This window comes from Meles meles, chromosome X (assembly GCF_922984935.1).
Source record: "Meles meles chromosome X, mMelMel3.1 paternal haplotype, whole genome shotgun sequence".
NCBI classification, from domain to species: Eukaryota; Metazoa; Chordata; class Mammalia; order Carnivora; family Mustelidae; genus Meles; species Meles meles.
In genome coordinates this window covers 40,101,142-40,124,150 of record NC_060087.1, presented here as the reverse complement: position 1 = coordinate 40,124,150, position 23,009 = coordinate 40,101,142, and the positions used below count along the sequence as shown (strand labels likewise).

General features: G+C 44.9%; 1 protein-coding gene across 1 annotated transcript in view; it reads left to right on the top strand.

Moving 5' to 3' along the window:
• DIPK2B (divergent protein kinase domain 2B) overlaps positions 1-23,009 on the top strand; it is a 42,355-nt gene that overhangs the window by 7,734 nt on the left and 11,612 nt on the right. The window contains exon 2 of the mRNA XM_045996310.1: positions 6,814-7,078. Coding sequence (XP_045852266.1) covers positions 6,814-7,078 — 265 coding nt within the window. The remainder of the gene's footprint in view (positions 1-6,813; positions 7,079-23,009) is intronic.

Sequence of the window (23,009 nt, the reverse complement as noted above, 5' to 3'; positions counted from 1 at the left end):
CATTTATTGAAGAGACTGTCTTTTTTCCATTGTATATTTTGTCCTGTTTTGTCGAAGATTATTTGACCATAGAGTTGAGGGTCCATATCTGGGCTCTCCACTCTGTTCCACTGGTCTATGTGTCTGTTTTTATGCCCGTACCACGCTGTCTTGGTGATCACAGCTTTGTAGTAAAGCTTGAAATCGGGTAACGTGATGCCACCAGTTTTGTTTTTGGTTTTCAACATTTCCTTAGCAATTCGGGGTCTCTTGTGATTCCATACAAATTTTAGGATTATTTGCTCCAGCTTTTTGAAAAATACTGGTGGAATTTTGATCAGAATGGCATTAAAAGTATAGATTGCTCTAGGCAGTATAGACATTTTAACAATGTTTATTCTTCCAATCCAAGAGCATGGAACAGTCTTCCATCTTTTTGTGTCTTCTTCAATTTCTTTCATGAGTGTTCTGTAGTTCCTCAAGTACAGGTCCTTTGCCTCTTTGGTTAGGTTTATTCCCAGGTATCTTATGGTTCTTGGTGCTATAGTAAATGGAATCAATTCTCTAATTTCCCTTTCTGTATTTTCATTGTTACTGTATAAGAAAGCCACTGATTTCTGTACATTGACTTTGTATCCTGCCACGTTACTGAATTGCTGTATGAGTTCTAGTAGTTTGGGGGTGGAGTCTTTGGGGTTTTCCATATAAAGAATCATGTCATCTGCGAAGAGAGAGAGTTTGACTTCTTCCTTGCCAATTTGGATACCTTTTATTTCTCTTTGTTGTCTGATAGCCATTGCTAGGACTTCTAATAGTATGTTGAACAAGAGTGGTGAGAGTGGGCATCCTTGTCGTGTTCCTGATCTCAACGGGAAGGCTGCAAGCTTTTTCCCATTGAGGATGATATTTGCTGTGGGTCTTTCATAGATAGACTTTATGAAGTTCAGGAATGTTCCCTCTATCCCTATACTTTGAAGCGTTTTCATCAGGAACGGATCCTGGATTTTGTCAAATGCTTTTTCTGCATCAATTGAGAGGACCATGTGGTTCTTCTCTCTTCTCTTATTGATTTGTTCTATCACATTGATTGATTTGTGAATGTTGAACCAACCTTGCAACCCAGGGATGAATCCCACCTGGTCATGGTGGATAATCTTTTTAATGTGCTGCTGGATCCTGTTTGCTAGGATCTTGTTGAGAATCTTTGCATCCATATTCATCAGTGATACTGGTCTGAAATTCTCCTTTTTGGTAGGGTCTTTGCCTGATTTGGGGATCAAGGTAATGCTGGCTTCATAAAAAGAGTCTGGAAGTTGTCCTTCTGCTTCATTTCTTTTGAACAGATTCAGGAGAATTGGGGTTATTTATTCTTTGAAAGTTTGGTAGAATTCCCCAGGGAATCCGTCAGGTCCTGGGCTCTTGTTTTTTGGGAGGTTTTTGATCACTGCTTCAATCTCGTTACTAGATATCAGTCTATTCAGGTTGTCAATTTCTTCCTGGTTCAATTTTGGGAGTTTGTAGTTTTCCAGGAATGCATCCATTTCATCTAGGTTGCTTAGCTTATTGGCATATAACTGTTGGTAATAATTTCTGATGATTGTTTCTATTTCCTTGGTGTTAGTTGTGATCTCTCCCTTTTCATTCATAATTTTATTAATTTGGGCTTTCTCTCTTTTCTTTTGGATTGTGTGGCCAATGGTTTATCGATCTTATTGATTCTTTCAAAAAACCAGCTTCTAGTTTCATTGATACGTTCTACTGTATCTCTCGTTTCTACCTCATTGATCTCTGCTCTAATCTTGATTATTTCCCTTCTTGCATGTGGAGTTGGTTTGATTTGTTGTTGATTCTCCAGTTCTTTAAGGTGTAGAGACAGCTGGTGTATTCTGGATTTTTCAATTTTTTTGAGGGAGGCTTGGATGGCTATGTATTTCCCCCTTAGAACTGCCTTTGCTGTATCCCATAGGTTTTGGACCAAAGTGTCTTCATTCTCATTGGTTTCCATGAATTGTTTAAGTTCATCTTTGATCTCCTGGTTGATCCAAGCATTCTTAAGCAAGGTGGTCTTTAGCTTCCAGGTGTTTGAGTTCCTTCTGAACTTTTCCTTGTGATTGAGTTCCAGTTTCAAAGCATTGTGATCTGAGAATATGCAGGGAATAATGTCAGTCTTTTGGTATCGGTTGAGTCCTGCTTTGTGACCCAGTATGTGGTCTATTCTGGATAAGGTTCCATGTGCACTTGAGAAGAATGAGTATTCTGTTGTTTTAGGGTGGAATGTTCTGCATATGTCTATGAGGTCCATCTGGTCCAATGTTTCATTCAATGCTCTTATTTCTTTATTAATTTTCTGCTTCGATGATCTGCCTATTTCTGAGAGAGGCATATTAAGATCTCCTACTATTATTGTATTCATATCAATATGACTCTTTATCTTGATTAATAGTTTTCTTATGTAATTGGGTGCTCCCATATTGAGGGCATAGATATTCACAATTGTTAGATCATCTTGGCGGATAGTCCCTTTAAGAATTATGTAGTGTCCTTCTGTATCTCTGACTACAGTCTTTAGTTTAAAATCTAATTTATCTGATATGAGAATCACTACCCCGGCCTTCTTTTGAGGCCCATTGGCATGAAAGATGCTTCTCCATCCCTTCACTTTCAGTCTGGGTGTATCCTTAGGTTCAAAATGGGTCTCTTGTAGACAATATATGGATGGGTCCTGTCGTTTTATCCAATCTGCAATCCTGTGTCGTTTTATGGGCGCATTTAGGCCATTCACATTGAGAGTGATTATTGAGAGATAGGTTTTTATTGACATCGTGTTACCTTTGAAGTCTTTCTGTCTGTAGATTGTTTCTATATTTCTGTTCAATGATATTCTTAGGATTTTTTCTCTTTTATAGGACCCTCTTTAATATTTCCTGCAGTGTTGGCTTGGTGATTGCATAGTCTTTTAAGCCTTGCCAGTCTTGGAAACTCTTCATCTCTCCATCCATTTTAAATGTCAGTCTTGCTGGATAGAGTATTGCTGGATAGAGTATTGCATGTTCTTCTCATTTAGTACTCTGAATATATTTTGCCAGCCCTTCCTGGCTTGCCAGGTCTCTGTGGAAAGGTCTGATGTTATTCTAATGGGCTTTCCTCTGTATGTAAGGATCTTCTTTGTCCTAGCTGCTGTTAAGAGGGTCTGTCATGAAACGTAATTCCTCATTTTAACTATAAGGTGTCCTGAGGACTTTCGAGAATCTAAAATCTTGGGAGGAAATCTCTCTGCCTCTAGTACATGAACGTTGTTTCCATTCGTGAGATTGGGAAAATTTTCATAGACAACTTCTTCCACTGTATCTTCTAGACTTCTTTCTTTTTCCTCCCCTTCAGGGATTCCAATAATTCTGACGTTGGAACGTTTCATGGCATCATTTATTTCCCTTATTCTGTTTTCGTGGTTTCTGAGCTGTTTGTTCCAGGCTTCCTCCTGATCCTTTCTCTCTGTTTGTCCTCCAGATCACTAATTCTATCTTCTGTCTCAGTTACCCTAGCTTTTAGAGAATTTAGATTAGATTGGAACTCATTGAGAGCATTTTGAACATCATCCCTGGTGGCTTTCAGTTCTGCCCTAACATTGTGAACATCATCCCTGGTGGCTTTCAGTTATGCCCTAATCAATTCTGTTTGGTCATCCATGGCTTTCTCCAACCTAGCTATTGCCTGGATAATTGTTAGTCTGAATTCCTTTTCTGACATATTGTCTATGTCGATAGCCATTAGCTCTGTTGCAGAAGGTCCATCCTCTGTATTTTTCTCCAGTTGGGTATTCCTCCTCCTAGTCATTTTAGTAAGAGATGACTGAACAGATGCAGCTGGATGTATTGGTTGTGGTGCAGTCAAGGTGCACCCTGGAACGCTTCCGTGCAATCAGGGTTCCCCACCCAAATGAGAGAGAAAAGAAAAGAAAAAGAAATAGAGAAGAAGAAAGGAAAAAAAAGGGAAAAGAAAAAAGGAAAAAAAAGAGAGAGAGAGAGAGAGACAGGGAAAAAGGGGAAGATAAAAGAGAAGGCTCAGCCCAAATGGGCCATAAGGTAAGATTTATGAAATATACAAACAAAAACAGACAAACAAAAAGACTGATAAAAGTATACGACAAGAGAAAAAAATATATATATATAAGCAAAAAAAAGGGAAGAACCTCATCAGAAAGAACCCCAAGTATAAGATTTATATATTATCAGGACAAACACAAATTCACAGAAACACTGACAGAAGGAAAAATTGGGAGAGTGGTTATAAATTCTCAGTGTGGGTGAGGAAGTTTATCTTGATTCTTCCTGAATGTATCTTGATGTTTTTGTTAAGGGACTCAACTTTCCTAAGTTACAGGGGGATTAGAAACTGGTTTGCCTATAGGGGTAGCATTGATTGGGGAAAGGGGATTACCTTGAAGTTTAACTCTATATGTATAGTAGAAAATAAAAATTAAAAAAGAATAAACTAGACTAAACTAAGTTAAAATTAAAAAGAATTAAAAAATAGAAAAGCAAAAGAAAAACATGGGTGTGTGTATCAAAAAGTTCAGGTTAGAAGGTTATTAAAGAATTTGATGTACTGGACATCTCAGTGTGATGGTAAATAGGTTAAAAAATTATCTGTATGTATAAAAAAAAAAAGAACCAGAATATTGGTAAAGAGTTAAAAATAAAAGTTGTATTTATGAAGTAGTGGTGGTTGTTCTCTTGTAGTCTTTTTTTTTTTTTCTTCCTTCCTGGTTGGTTTTCTGGGGGAGGGGCCTGCCACGTGGGTTTTCAGACAAAGATGTTCCCTGAGTTAGGTCTTCCTGCTCCCCTCAAAGGGGTGGGCTCTGAGGAAACTGTTTTTTTCAGGCTTTTGTTCTCTGGGGGTTTTTATGTTCTTTCATCTGTTTTCTCTCGCCTTGACAGCTTTTGATGGTTTTTGGAGGTTTAGAGGAGAGCAAACTGCACCCCGATCTCCCTCTCAGAGAGAAGCCTCAGACTGTTTTGCAAAAGCTGCTGGCAGAGTCAGTTCTGAGTCACTGTCCCTGGGGATGCAGGAGCTCCTCGTTGTACCCAAAACAGGGCAGCGGTGGCTGTCTAGGCAGCTCCAGACCGCCAGAGAGGTTCCGAGCAGAGATCGCATACTGAGATTTTCCCACTGTCCTGGGCTGGGAATGTCTGGTTTTTCTGGATGCCAGAGCTCCAGGCTAGCACCTATGAGCACCTATCCCAAGGGAGGGTGTGGGACGCGCGCATTTCAGGATTGCCGTCTGGCCAGGCTCCCAGCCCCTCATGGGAGCCAGACCCCACTCGTTCTCGGGCACGCTGGTGGGTCAGGTGCACTGCTGGCTCAGGGACGGAGACCTGATTTCTCCACCGCACTCTCTCTGGCTCAGCGCCAGGGGAGGCTGTCCTGGGTCCGGGGACTTAGGTCCCTGACCCTAACCGCCCAGATTCCCACTATTTCCCTCCCCCGCGATCCTTTGCTCTTTGTTTTTTGAGTGCTTTCAACCAGACTCCAAGTTAATGCTGGTCCCTAGACGCAGGGCACTCTCGTGTTGGGGTGTTACTTTCCAACCGGTCACCTCTGGTGGCTCCCTCCCCCTTTTGTTTATCTTCCGATATCAGTCCGCTGCTCCCAGTCTGCTTTACCTGCCACTGGCGTCTTCTGCTCCTGTAGAGATCCAGACGTGTATAATTCTGATCTCAGGCTGATTTCATGGGTGGTCGGAGTTCTTTGGTAGGTAATCAGCTCACTTTAGGGTACAGGTTGAAATGGTGCCTCCTCCTACTTCCCTCCATCTTGACCTCTTGAACAGAATTCTTTGAGCCTGCTTCCATGGAAGTTTGAATGACACTACTGTGTTGTGGGAGATGTTAATTGATAGGTTCTCCTGGGGCACCTTCTTCGATAATCTTGCAGTCTCTTAGAGTAAAGCTGCATCACGTAAGTGAGAGAACAAAGCAGTGTAGACTCTGGGGCCAATCGAAATGCTCATTTCCCCAAAAGTCATGATCATGGGGTTGGTCCAATAATGCCCAATAATAAGAAGTTCCAGATTCTTACTTCAATTAAATACATATCACATCTCAGAAGCCTAGTACGATTAATCATGAAAGCAAACATTACCTTTCTAATTTTCCCTACATAATCAGAAGGAGATTTCACATTCTCCCTTAATGGGAATGTGGCCAGAAGAATCACTGGAGAAAAGGGCCAAGGTGGGGCCTAGGAAACTAGCAATGAGGGTCCTAGGAGGGGACTAAGGACCAATTGGGCCATTGTGTAACATGACACACTTCTTGGATCCCTGATGGCTTTGAAATGTGGTGACAATTTACCTGCCACTGTTTCCTGTGACTTGGCTGATATGACTTTAATCTTTGGACTAAAGGCAAGACTGAGGGGGCCACCCGGGGTGGCTTCCCTCTGAGTGCAGGCCCAGAAGCCTCGTCACGAACTATGGTTCCAAGAGCCAGCCATTAGTCAGAGGGTGGGCTGTTTCTAGAACCAATGTTGAGGAAGGGGAAAGATCATGGGCTCTACTGACCGATGGCCCTGGATCTGCACCTCTGCTCAGCAATGTATTGTCTGAACTTGGGCGAGGTCCTTAAGCTCTGTAACCCTCAGTTTCCCCATCTGTGAGTGGGGATGGGGTATCAAGAGAATCTAAAGCTGCTTCGCCCTGTCCCTCTGCCTGCGGCTTCCCCTGCTTGTGTGCATGCTCTCTCTCTTTCTGTCAAATAAATAAATTTTTCACATCTTTAAAAATATATATATTAAAAGAATAAAATAAATAAAATAAAAGGGCCCTTCTTCTAGGTTTGACAGCTGGCTGGCCTCTCCTCTTGGACTGCCTCCCGAATACTTGTCTTCTTACCCTGCAAATTACTCGGATGATTCCAAAACCTGGCGCCCTGTGGAGGTCTCCAGACTGGCCAGCAAACAGCAGAGTGACATCTCAGACAGGAGAATCTGTGCCTCTGCAGCAGCCCCAGAAACCTGCAGCATCGAGCGCATCCTGCGGAAAACCAGAAGATTCCAGAAATGGCTGCAGGCCAAGCGTCTCACACCGGATCTGGTGCAGGTGAGTGTGCTGGTCGTGGGGTGGAAGACAAAGGGGCAAGGTGGAGGGAGACATCTATTCTCAGCTCCGTGTGGGGAAAAGGAGTCATGGTCCGTCTGAAGTGGGACCAAACCATGTCACAAAGCAGAGTGGCTTGTGACAAGATGGTAACTAGACAGTTTTATTTACAGGGACCTTTCCCCTTGTCATCCTCCACTCTCGCTGACATGACACACACCACCCCCCCACCGCCACAACTATTTGGGAAACAATTTCTGGCTGCACCCTCTGGTCTGAAGAACCCACGGGATGACCCTCACCAACCTTTAATTTAGCTCACCCTACAACCTTCTTGGGGGACCTTTGCCAACCTCCAGACCATGCCCTCTCTTGGAAGCTCTCCTAGATACTCTGTTTCACCACCCAGAGAGCCCACTTTAAACATCAGCTTCCTTGTGCAATGCCCACCAGAAAGAAGAACCAAACCTGAATAATGGCAGAAGCGGGCTCTGCTAATACAGCTCCCTCTTCCCATCTGAGAGCTCCCACTAGCTCCCCCCTATAGGCTGCCTCCAGGATTTGAGCACATTGCTGATGCCCTCATACCATGCTTTGTTTCCCCACTCCTGTGCTATGGTCCCCGAGATCCTGATTCCTCGCCCCAACCAGCACAACCACGTACCTCCCCACACACCCCACTGGGTCCCTGATGGCAGAAGGTGCCCCCTCAGAGGACTGAGGGGTGTCTCTCCTTTAGCCAAGATGGGCAAGAAGAGGTTCACCCCAACCTGCCTGCCATGACAAGGCTGGAGAGCACGAACTGACCCCGTCCGGGGGATGCCGACGCTGCCTCTTGCACTCCCCAGACACAAGCCCCCTTCACATGGACTCCTGAGGCTGCCTGAGGGACTTCTGAGTGCTCAGACCTCCCCTTGGCCCCTTCAAGATGAGGGACACCAGCAAAGAAACACTGGTCCCTGGATGTGTCATACATGACATAAGACCACCTGGCTTTGTTCTTGGGTTGTGTGGGCACTGCTTTGCAATCAGGAGTAATCAAGCTGTGGGAACATGGCTGCCATCTGACATCGAGTTTTCCAGTTGGAGCCTTTTGCACCCTGCACTCTATGAATCTCACTGCCCTGGGGTGGGGTGAGAAGGAGCCAAAGGAAGTCAAGCCCTTCCCAGGCCAGGGAGGTGGTGGTGGGATCCAACATCTGCATCTTGGAGTTTGCACAGGAGACAGGAAGTGGAGGCTCAGGTGAGAAGAACCCCCCTTCCCGGGGCTGCTCAACACTGAGCAGAACCCGATAACAGAAGACAGATAACAAAGGTCCCACCATGGTCCACACCGTACACATAATCTCCCTGTGCCTCTCTTCCTGCACCAGTAGACAGACCCTCCACGCACTGGCCTGTGTACCTGTCATCTGCCATTTTTTGGCTACAGCAAGTACCAAGCCACAGGAGGGACCAATGTGAGACCTTTTCCACTTTGCCTCAACTATACGCTCAGGAACAAGTGAAAGTCCCCAGGAAAAGCAAAACAAGATACACACGGAATTGTTTGAGAACCCCCTTGAAAATCCCATCACCTCTTCTGGTCCCCATCATGGACAGGTCCCACGCTGAAGGACCCAGTTCCCTAAGGTACTGGTTTCAGACTTACCTCCACTCGGGACACTGGACAACACACCAAAGGACATCCGGGGGCTCAGGATACACTTGAGATCCCATAGAAAGTGGCCAAACTGACTTTGAACTAAGGAAAGCTCCCTCTTTCCTTCAGCTTCTAGAGATTTCCATAATAACAACCCCCCAGGGATTATCCCAGCCCACACCCCAGCAAGTCCAAAGCAACCTGCCCAGTACATCTAGCATCACCCACCATGATGAGTGTAGACATGGGGTTTAGACAAAAGATCTCTGGGGTCCAGAAACTCTTCCTGAGCTCTGCCACTCAAAGCTGGGGTGAAACGGGAAAGAGCAGAGACCCAGGAAGAGCAAAGAACTGCCACTTCTCGTGCCCCTGTTCAACGAGCTTCAACAAGCTTCAACACTGTGCTTTATCTTGGGGACACAAAATGAATCTGACACAAGCTCCACCTCCAGGAGCAGGTGACCCACCAGCAAGTACAGGTAAGAACACAAACCACCACAAAGCAATGTGGTAGATGTTACGGTGATTCTCAGTAAGGGAACAGAGGACAAACCATTGTCTTGGGTCATTCACTCACCAACCAGGTGACCTGGCCTTTAAGCGCAGGACTTCTGTGCTTTGCCCCAACATCCTTCCTCCCAAAGTGGGTTGGGGAGGGAGGCCTGTTGGATGATCTCCAAGAGCCTCCCAGCTCTGACATTCTCTGACTTGAGATGACTGCTTCACTTGTTTTTTAATGAATCCTGATGAATGACTGCCGTCAGCAGGTGCTCTGATGGGTTCCTTGATTTCCTACTTCTTTTTTTCAATTTTATTTATTCATCTGAGAGAGAGAGAGAGAGAGAGAGAGAGAGAGAAAGCATGAGCAGAGGGGAGAGGCAGGGGCAGGGCTGAGCAGGGAGCCCAATGCGGGGCTCATTCCCAGGACCCGGAGATCACGACCTGAACGAAAGGCAGACGCTTAACCCACTGAGCCACACAGGAGCCCCTTGGTTTCCTATTTCTCAAAGGGCAGCATACAGTGGCTCTTCTACCCAATTCATTCATCCTAATTAGCTAATGAGTACAAAGACATTTTAGAAAAAGTCCATCGCCATCGAAATACACGGCAACGTTATTATACTGAGAGATCTCTTTCTTCGGTGTGTTGTGCTAAAATCTGCTCAACCAAATTCATCCTCTCACTCTAACATGCAGCCAAACCAGGTTTCCTTCTTTTTGCCAAAAACACATCCATTAACAACATCCCGTTAAGACACACCCAAAGCCACATTTTCACTTTTTAGCTAACTCATCTTTTCATCCCCACCAGAGATTTTTCCTTTCTTTTTTTTATTTAAATTCAATTAGCCAATGTATCATACATCATTACTTTCCTTTCCTTATTAAAAAAAAAATGAAAAATATCAGCAGCCATCTTATAAATGCTGAACAAAGTCCGTTTTTCCTCCACCTACCAAAGATCAAGGTTATAGGCACCCCGTTTGGAAACACTTCCTCCATCTCCTGTCCTCATTTCCAGAGATATTTTCACTTTAGGATTCTGCAGAATGCCCTAAGTGTTCTGCCCCCTTTCCCTCCCAGGCCTTATTCTAGGCAGCACCCAAACTCCCACAATTTTCTTCTTAGCAAAACTCACCTCCCAGACAGTTTGAAATGGATCCGTCATCACCAAAGGTGGGTGTGGGGGAAACTCACCTATCTTCCCCAGACAGCTGAAAATGAGTGTTCACACAAAAACTCATACGTGAATGTTCACAGCAGCATTGGTCACAAGAGCCAAAAGGCGGGAACAACCCACCCATCCATCAACTGATGGATGAATCAACAAAACATGTTATTGCCGCACGATGGAATGTTATTTGACCATAAAAAAGACTCAAGTCCTGATACCGGCTATCAGGGTAGCTTCAAAACATGAAGCTTCAAAACATTACACTAAATGAAGGAAGCCGATGCAAAAGGATGAATACTGGAAGATTCCCTGTAGAGATGTCTAGAATGGGCAGACCCATCGAGACAGAAAGCAGATTAACTGAGGGGGAGAATTAGGAATAAATGCTGCATGGGCACAGGGTGCCTGTTGGGGGTGATGGGAAAATCCTGGACTTAGAGAGTGGTGACAATTGTACAACATTATGAGTATACTAAACGCCATTGAATTATACACCTTAAAAGGGCTAGAATGGTACATTTTATGTGATGTGAATTTCACCTCAGCTTAAAAAAAAAAAAAAGGAGGGATAAGCCCCATAGAAACTTCACCAATCCTGTGACTTTATTCCCTTGGAGCCCCAAGAGGTGATGGGCAGCGAATCCAATAATTTAATTCATGCTAGGATGATAACAGCTAATAACATTTCACTGTTAGCTCTCCAAGAAACCATTTGTGTGTAAAACCAATGTGGTAATACTTGTACTTGTCCATCCCATGACTATCTCACACCTTCCTAATACATCCTTGCATCCTCTCCCCCACAACACACAAAATCCAGTTGTGCACCCAGAATCCTTCTCAGTGATGCTCCAGGCAAGTAGCCTATTTCGGGGGGACCGTTCATCCCAGATTTGGCCAAACAGCTCGGCCAGCCCCAGGAATTCTCTCGACCATGACTTGACTGGGTGTTCCCTGATTTTCTCAAAAGTCACTTTCTTTTCTAGGCCAGGGCCCGCCGGATCTAGGCCAGGGCCCTCCAGAGTGTGTGTTTGTGTGTGTGTGTGTGTTTGTGTGTGTGTGTGTCTGTGTGTGTGTGCCAGTGCATGTTTGGGGAAAGGAGAAGGGGCCACAGGGAACCCACAGGTTTGCTCAGAGAACTGACAAGGGAGAGAAGAGAAACAGTCAAAGAAATAAAAGAAAATTTAAAGGGTGAGGGGTGGGGATGTGACCGGTGCAGGGCCTTCTGAACTTTGATGGTGAGCTCTGCTTATGAATAAATAAAGTCAGCTTGGACGAAAAGCCCCAGTAGTCAACAGCCAGGGAGTCTGTGGCTCCCCCGCTCCTGCAGGGCCAAGAGCTGCTTTGTATTAAGGACACTTTCTCGAGCCACGGGGCCGTAGGTATGCGGCAGGGACCAGAAAAATCAGCCAGAGAGTGAAACAGTGCAGTGTGTGTGTGTGTGTGTGTGTGTGTGTGTGTGTGTGTGTGACTTACGCTAATAAAACCGTGACTTTTCTGCTTCGAAAAACTGCATTGTTCTGACGGGAATATCCCACAGCCTAAATTACTACCCCACAGACAGAACCACAGCCAAGAACACCACCCTGTTTATCATGATCTGCCTGTTCGAAAAACCACAAAGAAGGCTTCCTCTGCTGTTATGCCAAGTGCAAAGAGGCAACCACCCCAGCAGTGCGTGGCTAATCGGAGGAAAACACATATCCCCCATTGGGTCCGCCTCCCATCTCCTCAACTACTGGCTGCTTCTGACATTGCTCTCAACACACACCCTGCTTTTCCCTCCAGTGGGAACAGAATCCGTGGCCACGCAGCCTGTTCTCCCACTAGATGGCAGTATAGAGTCTTCAGGCCGCTACCTTCAAACAAGGATGGCTGGCAATTTTACTTCGTCAGTCTTGGTAATTTTTTTAAAAAGAGATGGAATCAAGGGCAGTGAGCAAATTTAGCAAAACACATGTTAACCATTTAATCGGAATATGGTTTTAGAGGTAAATACTAAAATAAAACTCATTTGTACTTGTGGTTATTGTACCTGTACTTGAAGTTAATACTTACACTTGAAGTTAATTCAAAAATACTTAAGAAGGGTTTGCAGGACCTATGTGAAGCCCTAGGAGGGTATTAGGGTGTGGAGACAAGGTCCCGGCACTCTGGGAAACGACACCCCGCTAGGGCGGGGAGCCCATTCTGATACGAGACAAGTTATGATAACGTGTTTGAACGAAGATGAAAATCTTATGTTAGAGTCACAGCTAGTTTTCAGACCGTAAAGATTTTAATCTCTCACGGGCTACCGGGTCAAGGATCCTTCCAAAAAGTTACATTTTTTTTTAAATAACATGGCTAGATTGATGCTAGAAAAAGAAAAATAGCTGATCCGTGGCCATACCATTTTCGTACTCATCTAATAACAGAGTCGAAGATGAAATGAGTATCAGTGAAAAAAGAAATATAAGCGACTAAAAGTGCCTGGCCAGTTCCACATAGGTCTATTCCCAGAACATCAGCACACACCCTCTGGCTGACCCATCTTTGGAGAGCAGAGGTCCTTCCGAGGTCCACTGTGGTCATGAGACCGTGCTTGCCATGAAGCGCCATGGGTGGTACTCATGGTGCCTTGTTTGTTACCCATGGGAGTTTCAGGAGCCAACTGGAGAGAGATTACAGGTCTTGGATCTGATCTTCGCCCAGCCCACTTTTCTCCCTCCAGTCGCGGCACCCTTGACAGTTGAAACAACTAAGGCTTTGGATCATGGGTTTCGTAGAGGATTGCAAGCACAGAGAGACTTCATCACCTCGGCATGTGCGACAACGTTATCTGGAATGGGATGGAGACTATTTCCAGGCTCCATTTTATCACGGGCTCGTGGAAAAGGGACTAACAGATCTCTCAACCTGTCTGCTCAAATGAGTCCCAAATTACTCCTGATGGACCTTGCAAGTGAAAAGAAGTGAAAGGTGTTCCCCACCTTGACAAAAACAAGTTGGGAAATTGAAGAGGCAAGAGAAGACTCAGGGAAGGTAGATGTGAGATGAGTCACCAGGGGTTCCTTCCCAGTGAGTTTCAATGGAGAATAGAGGCAGCCCACAGCCACAGCAGAACTAAAGGCTGGACAAACATCAAGATGGACCAGCCAAAGCAGGCTCTGCCTTCACGGGGCTCTCAGCTTTCCCTGGACTTGGCTGTTAGCGAGCCAAACCTGTTCTTCAGTAAATCAAGCCATCCTTTGTTCTTGCTACGATTTCTTTCTTTGCTATTTCAGTATCCCTATTTTGACATATGCTGGAACAAAAACGTTTGCTTGGCTCAGAGGCCTAAGAATTGGTTGTTTCTCTGCATATGCCTACATAATACAAAGTAAACAGAGGTTAAACTATATCGCATGATAGATATCTAGAAAGACAGTCACTTGAAAAAAATTAATGATGAAAATAACTGGTAAGTTGGTTGGGTTCGAAAAACAGTTTATTAGGCCACAAAACCTCTCAATCAATTTCAAAAGGTAGAAATAACGTAGGCCACTTTCTCTGATTAAAAGACAATAGCAGGGAGTGCCTGGGTGGATCAGATGGTTAAGCATCTGCTTTGACTCAGGTTATGATCCCTGGGTCCTGAGATCGAGCCCCCACGTTGGGCTCCCAGCTCAGTGGGGTGTCTGCTTCTCCCTCTGTCTCTCCCCCTGCTTGCACTCTTCTCTGTCTCTGTCTCTCTCTCAAATGAATAAACAAAATCTTTAAAAAAGCAAAATAAATAAAAGGCAATGACATCACACATTAACAATAATAAAAAGGGGAAGAAAAAAGAACCCTGCCAAATCTGGAATTTCAAAACATTATCTTTGAACCACAAAGCAAATAACTGAAATTATAATTATATCAAGAAACTAACAATCATAAAAACTTTATATAGCCCCAATCTATGATTTAACTGCTGTCCCATCACTGCTCAGAGGAGAACTGGAAACCAATCCAGTGCTGTTTAAACAGCTATCGATACAACTTTGGTCATTAATGCAGAAGAATAATACAAGAAGATTTTAAAATGAGGAATTACAGGGATGCCTGTGTCGCTTAGTCAGTTAAACGTCTGCCTTCAGCTCAGGTCATGATCTCCGGGGTCCTGGGATCAAATCCTGCATCAGGCTCCTTGCTCAGCAGGGAGCCTGCTTCTCCCTCTGCCTCTCCCCCTACTCACTCTCTCTCTCTCTCTCTCTCTCTCTCTGTCAAATAAATAAGACTCTTTTTAAAAAATGAGGAATTACATGTCAACTTGGTCCTGACTCAGGGCCACTTATAACATTAAAAAATTTTCCAGTTTTGCCAGCCCTTCTCCCTAAGGATTACCAAGAATTCTATGGAAGACTTGATTTTTAAACCTTTTCAGTGGATTAAGTGCAAATCAAGTGTATTTATCCCTGGTTTGTGTATATAAAAGCAATGTATCAACCTGTTAAAGGTCAAGGTAGATTTCTACCCACTGAAACATACATGTGTCCTAGACTCTTGGGGTTGAAAGAAACTTGAAAGCTTACTAATTGAAACTCTCAAAATATTTTCATCCTTTATCTTACCGTACAAAACGGAAAACTCACTACTCTAAGAAATAGCTTATTCCTTCTTTTGAACAGAACAAATCGTTAGAAAGTTCATCCCAAATCTGTCTTCTGTTGGCTTTCGCTCATTTAAATTACCAAATTATTTTCACTTCTTGGAGTTATATGTGACATTTCTCCCTTCCATATGTTTGCCCCCTCAATCCTGGCTTCCCAGCCCAGATAATCCCCAATTCCCTTTCCCATCTAGGTCATTCCCTTCAAATTGATGCACATTAAACATTGTGTCAGCTAAAAACCCCTGCTGCAGTTAGACCTTTGTTTTCATTAAATATGATCTTCTTAGATTAAATCCATTACTCTAAGAGCCTGTCAACTTGATTCTGTTACTCATCATAGTCACTATCACCCAACTGCATATCACTATCTTGTGTTGATGAACACAGTTTTTATCTAGGTCCTAGTCATAAATAAAAATGTTAAACAGAGCAGGGAGAAAGAGAAAGTCTTCTTTCTCTATGGGGATTAATCCATGAGTTCTCCTTACTGTTGAATGCTTCACTGAAGTCTACATGTTCTAAGTCTATTGCATGTCTTGGATTAAAAATCAAATAATCAAGTCAAAGAAAAAAAGTGAAGTTAATCTAGAATGATTTGATTAAATGAATCCTATATCGTAATATTTAGCTATTTTCAAAGTTTTTAAATCAAAGGGGAAATTACATATTTAAAGACAAAAATCTTAACTGTACAGCTCAATAAAGTTTTGCATGTGTTCCCTCATGTAACCATGCTGCTCATCAAGACAGTGAACATTTCCAACTCTTCAGAAGGCTCTTTCATGTCCCTGCCCTACAAAGACAACCCCCCTCAAAGGTAACCGATGGTACCATCGGTTCTTGAGACTCTCCTGGGTTTAGCTCTAAAAGATCCACATCCTAGCAAACTGGAGCCATTGGTCATCCTACCCCCTCCAACGGTAACCACTGTTCTGACCTAAATCACCCTGAATTAGTTTTGCCTGGTTTTGAACTTCATTTTAATGAAATCACACAGTATATACTCAGCGTGGTGCTGTGTGCTGTTTTCCATGTTGTTGCATGAAGCAGTAGTTTAGGTTTTTTTTTTTTTCATCACAGTCTAATATCCCACTGTGTGATGATGTCACTATTTATTCATCCCATGGCTGATGAACATTTGGGCTGTATTTAGTTTGGGCAATTGTGAATTAAAGCTGCTACAAACATTCTTATATATGTCAGTTGGTGGACATGAGTACTTATGGAAGTAAAATCGCCAGATGATGACACGTACGTAGGGACTCATTTAGTGGATCTTATCAGTTTTCCAAAGTGGTTGTACTGATTTCATCAAGGTTACATATATTCATTATAAAAATGTCTAAAGTACATATATTTTAATATCCATAAGGAAGTAGGAGGGAAAAAATCACTTAGAAACCACCCCCCAGAGGCAACCACTGTGAACACATTAGAGGTCTTCCTTCTAGTCTCTTTTTCTAGTGCTATTAACTTAATTAAAAAGAAGTTGAAGATTATAAGTTGAATAAGTTGGAAAATTATAAGTTGAATAAATACATGGAAAATGCAGTATATGGAATGTTGCACATTCCTCTGTAACTTAATATGGTATTACATACTCTCCCCTATATCACTAATGAGAAGAAAATTGCCATGAGACACACAAAGAAAGGCCAAGGTGATAGGGTGGTTTTGTAACATGTCACCTTGGCCTGGCTGAAGTGCATTTCCCAGAATTCCCTTCCCTGTTAGTTTCCATTTCCAGTGGGTTACAGAAAGATTTCATTGGGAGTTTTGGAGGGCAGAAGGGAAACAGTGACCAGTTTTTAGCTCACACACAGTATCCCCTCTGCTAGTTTCCCTTGTTGGGGTGAGGTCAATTGTGTGAGGTCAAATCCCTGTTTTTTAAAAATGAAGAAAAAACAACCTGGTATTTCTGCTTCTCTGATTGAACCCTGAGCGCCAGGGTGGTACAACCTCGACAGAGAGGGGCTAGGGAGAAGCAGAATCCTGGCAGCCCTTCCCCCAAGCAAGCACTAGGCTAGTTTGAAGGTTTTTCTGACAATCAGGATTCTATCTGACCTTTCTGGACCACAGGACCTTTGCACAGCAGAAGCCACTGAACTCCTACGGAAATTTCCGCAAGCTTGCATGCGCAAGTGAGTTGTCAGAAGCACTTGGCATCCTGTCTTCTGATTAAAAAAGAAAGGTGGGGGTGGGGAATCCAGCAGTCCATAAAACGAAATGGCCCAGTGGAGAATTATGACCAGCCTTGGCATACCTGAATCAAAATGACAGACCATGAAATAATGTATTTTCGTCTTCATCAGCTGCCCCGTCCATCTCAACTATCGGCTGAATTGCCTGCCACAAAGATTATCTCATCTGCCACAGTGAAACATCTTTGAGCAGCTCACAAATTCTGCAGTGGCAAAGCCTAGGGCCCCACAGGGGGAGAAGATGGAGGATGAGATGGGAAGAGAGAAAGAGGAGGAGGAAACTAGCCACCACTCCCATAGACAGGCTCGTCCAAGGTGTTGGCTACCCCATGGAAGAGGGGGCCACAACTGCCACAAAGTGAGCCTCTGGCTGCCGAAGGTTTGACAGCAAGGAGCACAGGGAGGCAAAGGAAGAAGGTGGACTGACCACAGCCTCTGTGCCACAGACACCAGGAGGGACACTGTGGGGAATTCAGCAACAGTGGTCACCTATGGCACCACAAATGACGCACGTCTTCTAAAAGGAAACAATTGTTCGTAACTTATTCAGGGATCAGGACCTCCTCAGAACAATTTAAAGTATAAAGGGGAGGTTTGTTGTGCCAGAAGTACATCCACCAGGACCTCATGGAAACTAGGAAGTTCCAAGGCACCTACTCAGAACCATCTCTGCCTCCAGGGCAGCATTGTTTCTTATCTCTGCTTTCTTTTCGATGTCTGCTCCATCACCTTCTCGGCAGACTGGATCTCCCCATGTGGTCATGCTCCCCGCTCCTCCCCAACATGATAGGACATTACCGTTCCCGGACCCACCACACACCACCTGGCTCAGCCTCCCAGGAGTTGGGGGTTGTGGGAGCAGATGCCCCAAGTAAGTGCACCCTGGCACATCCATCTATCCATGACCAAGGACGTGAGTGTTAAGGACCTCCTGGGTGCCTGCTCCAGACTGAGAACTGAGGCGATTACAGAAGTGTTGGTATTCAACGTCCTGTCCACGAGCACCCGAGAGCTGAGGCACAATGGGGCCTGAGGCCCAGACTCCAGGAGAAGGAAGAAAATGAGGGTTTGGCTAGGTCAGGAAAGCTGCTTAGAGGACATGTAATCTGAACTGGGAGGGGAAGGATGGGCTGGGGGAAATGTCCCTGGCAGATCTTCCCAAGAATAAAAGAAATGCATGCCAGGGAAAGATGCAGAAGAAGAATAAGGTGTGAATGTGGAAAGTAGTTAAGCATCAAGTCCATGATCACAGTGTGAGTCCACAGCAGTGAGTAGATTTGCAACAGCAGGACTGGGAGGCAGGGAGTGTTGATGTTCATTCTACAGGACAGCTGTTCTCAACCTCAAGTCTGTATCAGAATCTTCTGGAGGGCTCGTTAACACAGGCATTGCTGAGCCCCAGCTCCGGAAGTTCTGATGCAGCAGGTCTGGTGCAGAGACAGAGAATTTGCATTTCTAAAAGACAAGTGACTTGAGGACAGGGGACCTTTCCACCAATGGACCTAAAATTAGTAGGCAGAGTGGTTGGCACAGGGTCCACAGTGGGGTCGGGGAGGCTGGGTAACAAAAGTAAGGCAAGGCCAAACACACAGAACAGCAGCTGGTGAAGAAAGTAGCCAGGGGGTGGGGGTGGGGGGGTGGGCATCCAAGAAGCACAGCATCTGCTACTGGCCAGACGATGCCCAGGGTTCCTGGGGAAGTGAAGACGCCTTGCATCCCCGTCCTGCACTTGAGGCCCGGGACTACAAGGGAGAGAAAGCAAACAGAAGCCTTGTATGAGGGAAGGAGTTCACCCAGAGTCAGAGGCCCTGTTTTGCATGAAAACGGGAGCTCTGCTAGACCCCGTGCCAGGGAAACATTCCATAGACCGCATCCTGCCCTGCACCACCAAACCTGTTTCATTGTTTTCAGTTAATGTGTTCACGTCAACACAACTTTCCTAGGGTTATCCACTGGGGGTGGGGGGAAATCCAAAGCAAACTACAAATTCTGGACCTGCTCCTGGCTCATTTCTGGTCTCTGCCTCTACTCTTCCAAGCCCTACTCTTCATCAGTAACTGATGTGTAAGCAACCAGAACTGATAAGCCCAGGCCAAGAGTAGCAGAGAGAAACTTACTTATGGGCGAAAGGGCCAATGGTAAATCATGGATGATGAGGAGACCAGCTACTGTACCAAGTTCCCTCCCTTCTCCAGTGCCCGTAACCATGGCTGAGGATGGGCTGTGCCTGTAAAGGGACATGACTGAGAATGCTGAGGACATTTTTAAATGTCGAAACTTTTTATTTTTTATTTATTTATTTTTAAAGTAGGCTCCACGCCCAGCGCATAGCCCAGTGTGGGGCTTGAACTCCTGACCCTGACATCAAGACCTGAGCTGAGATCAAGAGTCAGACTCTTAATTGGCCTGAGCCACCCAGTCACCCTAGAGGTCTAAACTTTTTGAATCATCCAAATGGTTTCTCTCAAATAGTCGCTGTGGCAGTCAGCCCTTGCAGAATGAAAAGTTAACAAACCAAGAACCTTCGCATAGTACCCGGGTTCCAGATGAGAAAAACAATCAGCAAGCATCTCAGTAAAAGGGGTGGGGAAGGAGGGAATCCATCTTCTGGAGTAGGAAAGAACTGTGAGCTATTTCTCGTAATAACAAAAGCCAAATGGATTTTCCTGGTTTTGAATACAATGCAGCTTGAGGAAACATTGTGTAACTTTTGGTTTAATTACCCAGAACAATCCGTACAGTCAGTGAATCATCATTGTTTTAATTACGACACGCTGATTAACTCTGATATATAATTAACCTAAACCCTGCTTCGAAAGCGTATTTAACAACTAAATCATGTAACAGGTGTTCAGGTGTGTAACCAGAAAGTCAACTCAGAGGTTTATTAGCACTCGAATTTTCTCTTTTCCCCCCTGGGTGCTAGGAGAGCTTGATAACAGTAAATTCACTAAGAGTAAAAATTCATTTGTTCAAGATTTCCCTCAGCCCTCCAAACTGAGCTGGTCAGGGCAGACTCATCACTGGAAAAGCTGACTTGTGATCTTTTTTTTTTTCCTGGTATCACTATATGTGTGTATTCATACATCTCAACACACAACGATGATAGCCTCTGGGGGCAATAACAGGAGCTCTTATTCACTTTCACACTGTACAATTCCATATTGTTTGAATGTCTGACAATGAACGCGCATGGGATGGCTGAGTTTGGAAGCCTCTTTCCTCCCAGTGCATGGCAAAAATTGCACCGGTTAGCCATTTGTTAAAGACAGTGTGGGCACCGTCTGTAGCCTAATCCATTGATGGGGAAGATGGTGGTGACCCTGGAAAAGGTTAAAAGGGGAAATAAATGGGGGCACCTGGGTAGCTGAGTCAGTGAAGCATCCGCCTTCAGCTCAGGTCATGATCTCAGAGTCTTGGAGTTGAGTCCCTGCTGAGCAGGGAGCCTGCTTCTCTCTCTCCCTTCACCCTTTCTGCCTGCTCGTGCTCAATTTCTCTCTCTCTCTCTCCCATGAATAAATAAAATCTTTAAAAAAAAATGGGGGGTGTCTGGGTAGCTCAGTCATTAAGCATCTGCCTTCGGCTGAGTTCATGATCCCAGAGTCCTGGGATGGAGCTCCGTGTGGGCTCCCTGCTCAGTGAGGAGCCTGCTTCTCTCTCTCCCTCTGCCTGCTATTCTGCCTGCTTGTACGCTCGCTCTCTCTCTCTCTCTCAGATGGAGAAATAATTTTTTTAAGTGGAATGAAGAGTAAATAAATAAATACAATTAAAAGGGGGGTAAAGTGACTTGAGTTAGCACATTTGCTGTCTTTAGCATGTGTCTCATAATTTGTGAACATGAAATAATATGTTTGCCTTATTTTTACGACCTATAAAGCCTTAGAAGAATAGATTCTGAGAAGTGAAAACTAAATCCCATTTCAGCGTGAACTCTCTCTCCATTTGTTAGTTGCCTCCGTCCTCGGCAAGAGAGGTCGGAGTCCCGAATCCAGCTGTGCAGTCAGCCATCTTCATGAGCTCAGACTGCTGACTTCCGATCTTTCAAAAGGAAAGCCATCCTTCTTGCCTTAAAATTTCTTCCTGAGAGCAGTTAGTGTTCTTTCTCCTACACTTTTATTTCCATCACAACAAGCATTCAAATTTGTTCAGTCCTGGTAAATCTTGGCCTTCTGCGTTAATATTTGCTTTTGGGAAACAGCCCAGAGTCATCCAGACCCAAGTGGGATGATTAATATGGGAAATGAACTTGAGGCTAGGATGTTTATAAGGCACGTGCTGTCTTCCTGAGCCCTCTTGCCATTCCTGTGAGGTAGAAAAGGCACCATCGTCTCAGTCGGGCCTGAGTCTCAGTCAGGCCAAGATTCCAATCCAAACCTGCTGCCCTTCTCCCGTGCCCCAGCTAGCACACTCTTTGGAAAAGGAGTTTGGGGTAAGGCCATCCCTGGCCTAAAACTGGGCCTGAAAGCTCCTGGGTGGCCTTACCGCAATCACCCCGGGTCATGGCGCCTCTGCTTCTTGCCAGAGCTCTGCCCCCACCCCTCTTTCTCAGATGGATCCCAAATCTAAAGTCCAAAATAAAAGTCAGAAAAATTGGCTTAGCTCTTTGCTGATACCCTGTTCGCACCAGGCACTCTCAATCCCATCAAAGATGGCCTTGCCCTGTTTGCTAAAGCATGTGGCCATGGAAGGAGAGGCTTCGGCTAGACAAGGACATAGGGCATAGAGACGACCATGGCTGGTTAAAGACGCATCTATCACATGACAGTGATGACGCTGATACTGATGACGATGATGGCAACGAGGATTTGTACCATCTACTGAGTGCGAAACACTTACCTCTCGCCTTGCCAAGCCTCCTGCATGCATGTTCTGTGAGGCTTGTAAATCGGCTCTGTACTCAGTTCTCAAAGAGATAGCGGGACAGGCAGGAGTATGGAACCTACACAACTTCTTTAATCTTTCCACCATGTGAAAATGGACAAGTCAGCAGCGTAACTTCTGGCACTACTTCCCGGCCAAAATAACGAAAGGGGCAATCCTAGTATCTTCACCCATCCCTGACCCAACATCATAAGAAGTATAAAAATGGAGGCATCTAGGGGCACTTGGGTGGCTCAGTCGGTTAAGCATCTGCCTTGGGCTCAGGTCATGATCCCAGGGTCCTGGGATCGAGCCCCACCCCGGGCTCCTTGCTCAGCGGGGAATCTGATTCTCTCTCTCCCTCTACTGCTCCCCCTGCTTGTTCTCTCTCTCTCTCTCTCTCTGTCAGATAAATAAATAAAATCCTTAAAAAGAAGAAGAAGCAAAGACATATTCTCCTAGCTTCAAATCACCTTCTATGCTCTCTACCTGGGTAGCTTAGGGGGCCAGAGGTGGGGCAGGAACCATTATGGGGAAAACCGCATGGACTTTGGAGTCTAACGGACAGGGTCCTGTCTTAGCACAGGTTACTATAACAGAATACCATAGACGAGGTGGGTTAAAGAACAGAAGACTATTTTTCACATTTCTGGAGACTGGGAAGTTCAAGATCAAGGTGCCAGCTAATTGGCTCTTAGGAAATGTCTTTTCCCGGTTTGCAGACAGCTGCCTTCTCATTGTATCCTCATGTGGTGCTCTCACCACTCTAATCTCATCCTGAGGGCTCTGTCCTCGTGGCCTAGTTACTTCCCAAAGGCCCCGCCTCCCGATACCGTTGCACTGGGGATTAGCGTTTCAATATATGAATGGGGGTGGGGGGAGGGTTGGTGCAGGGGAACAAACATGAGGCCCATACCAGGTTTGAACCCTGAATCCGACCC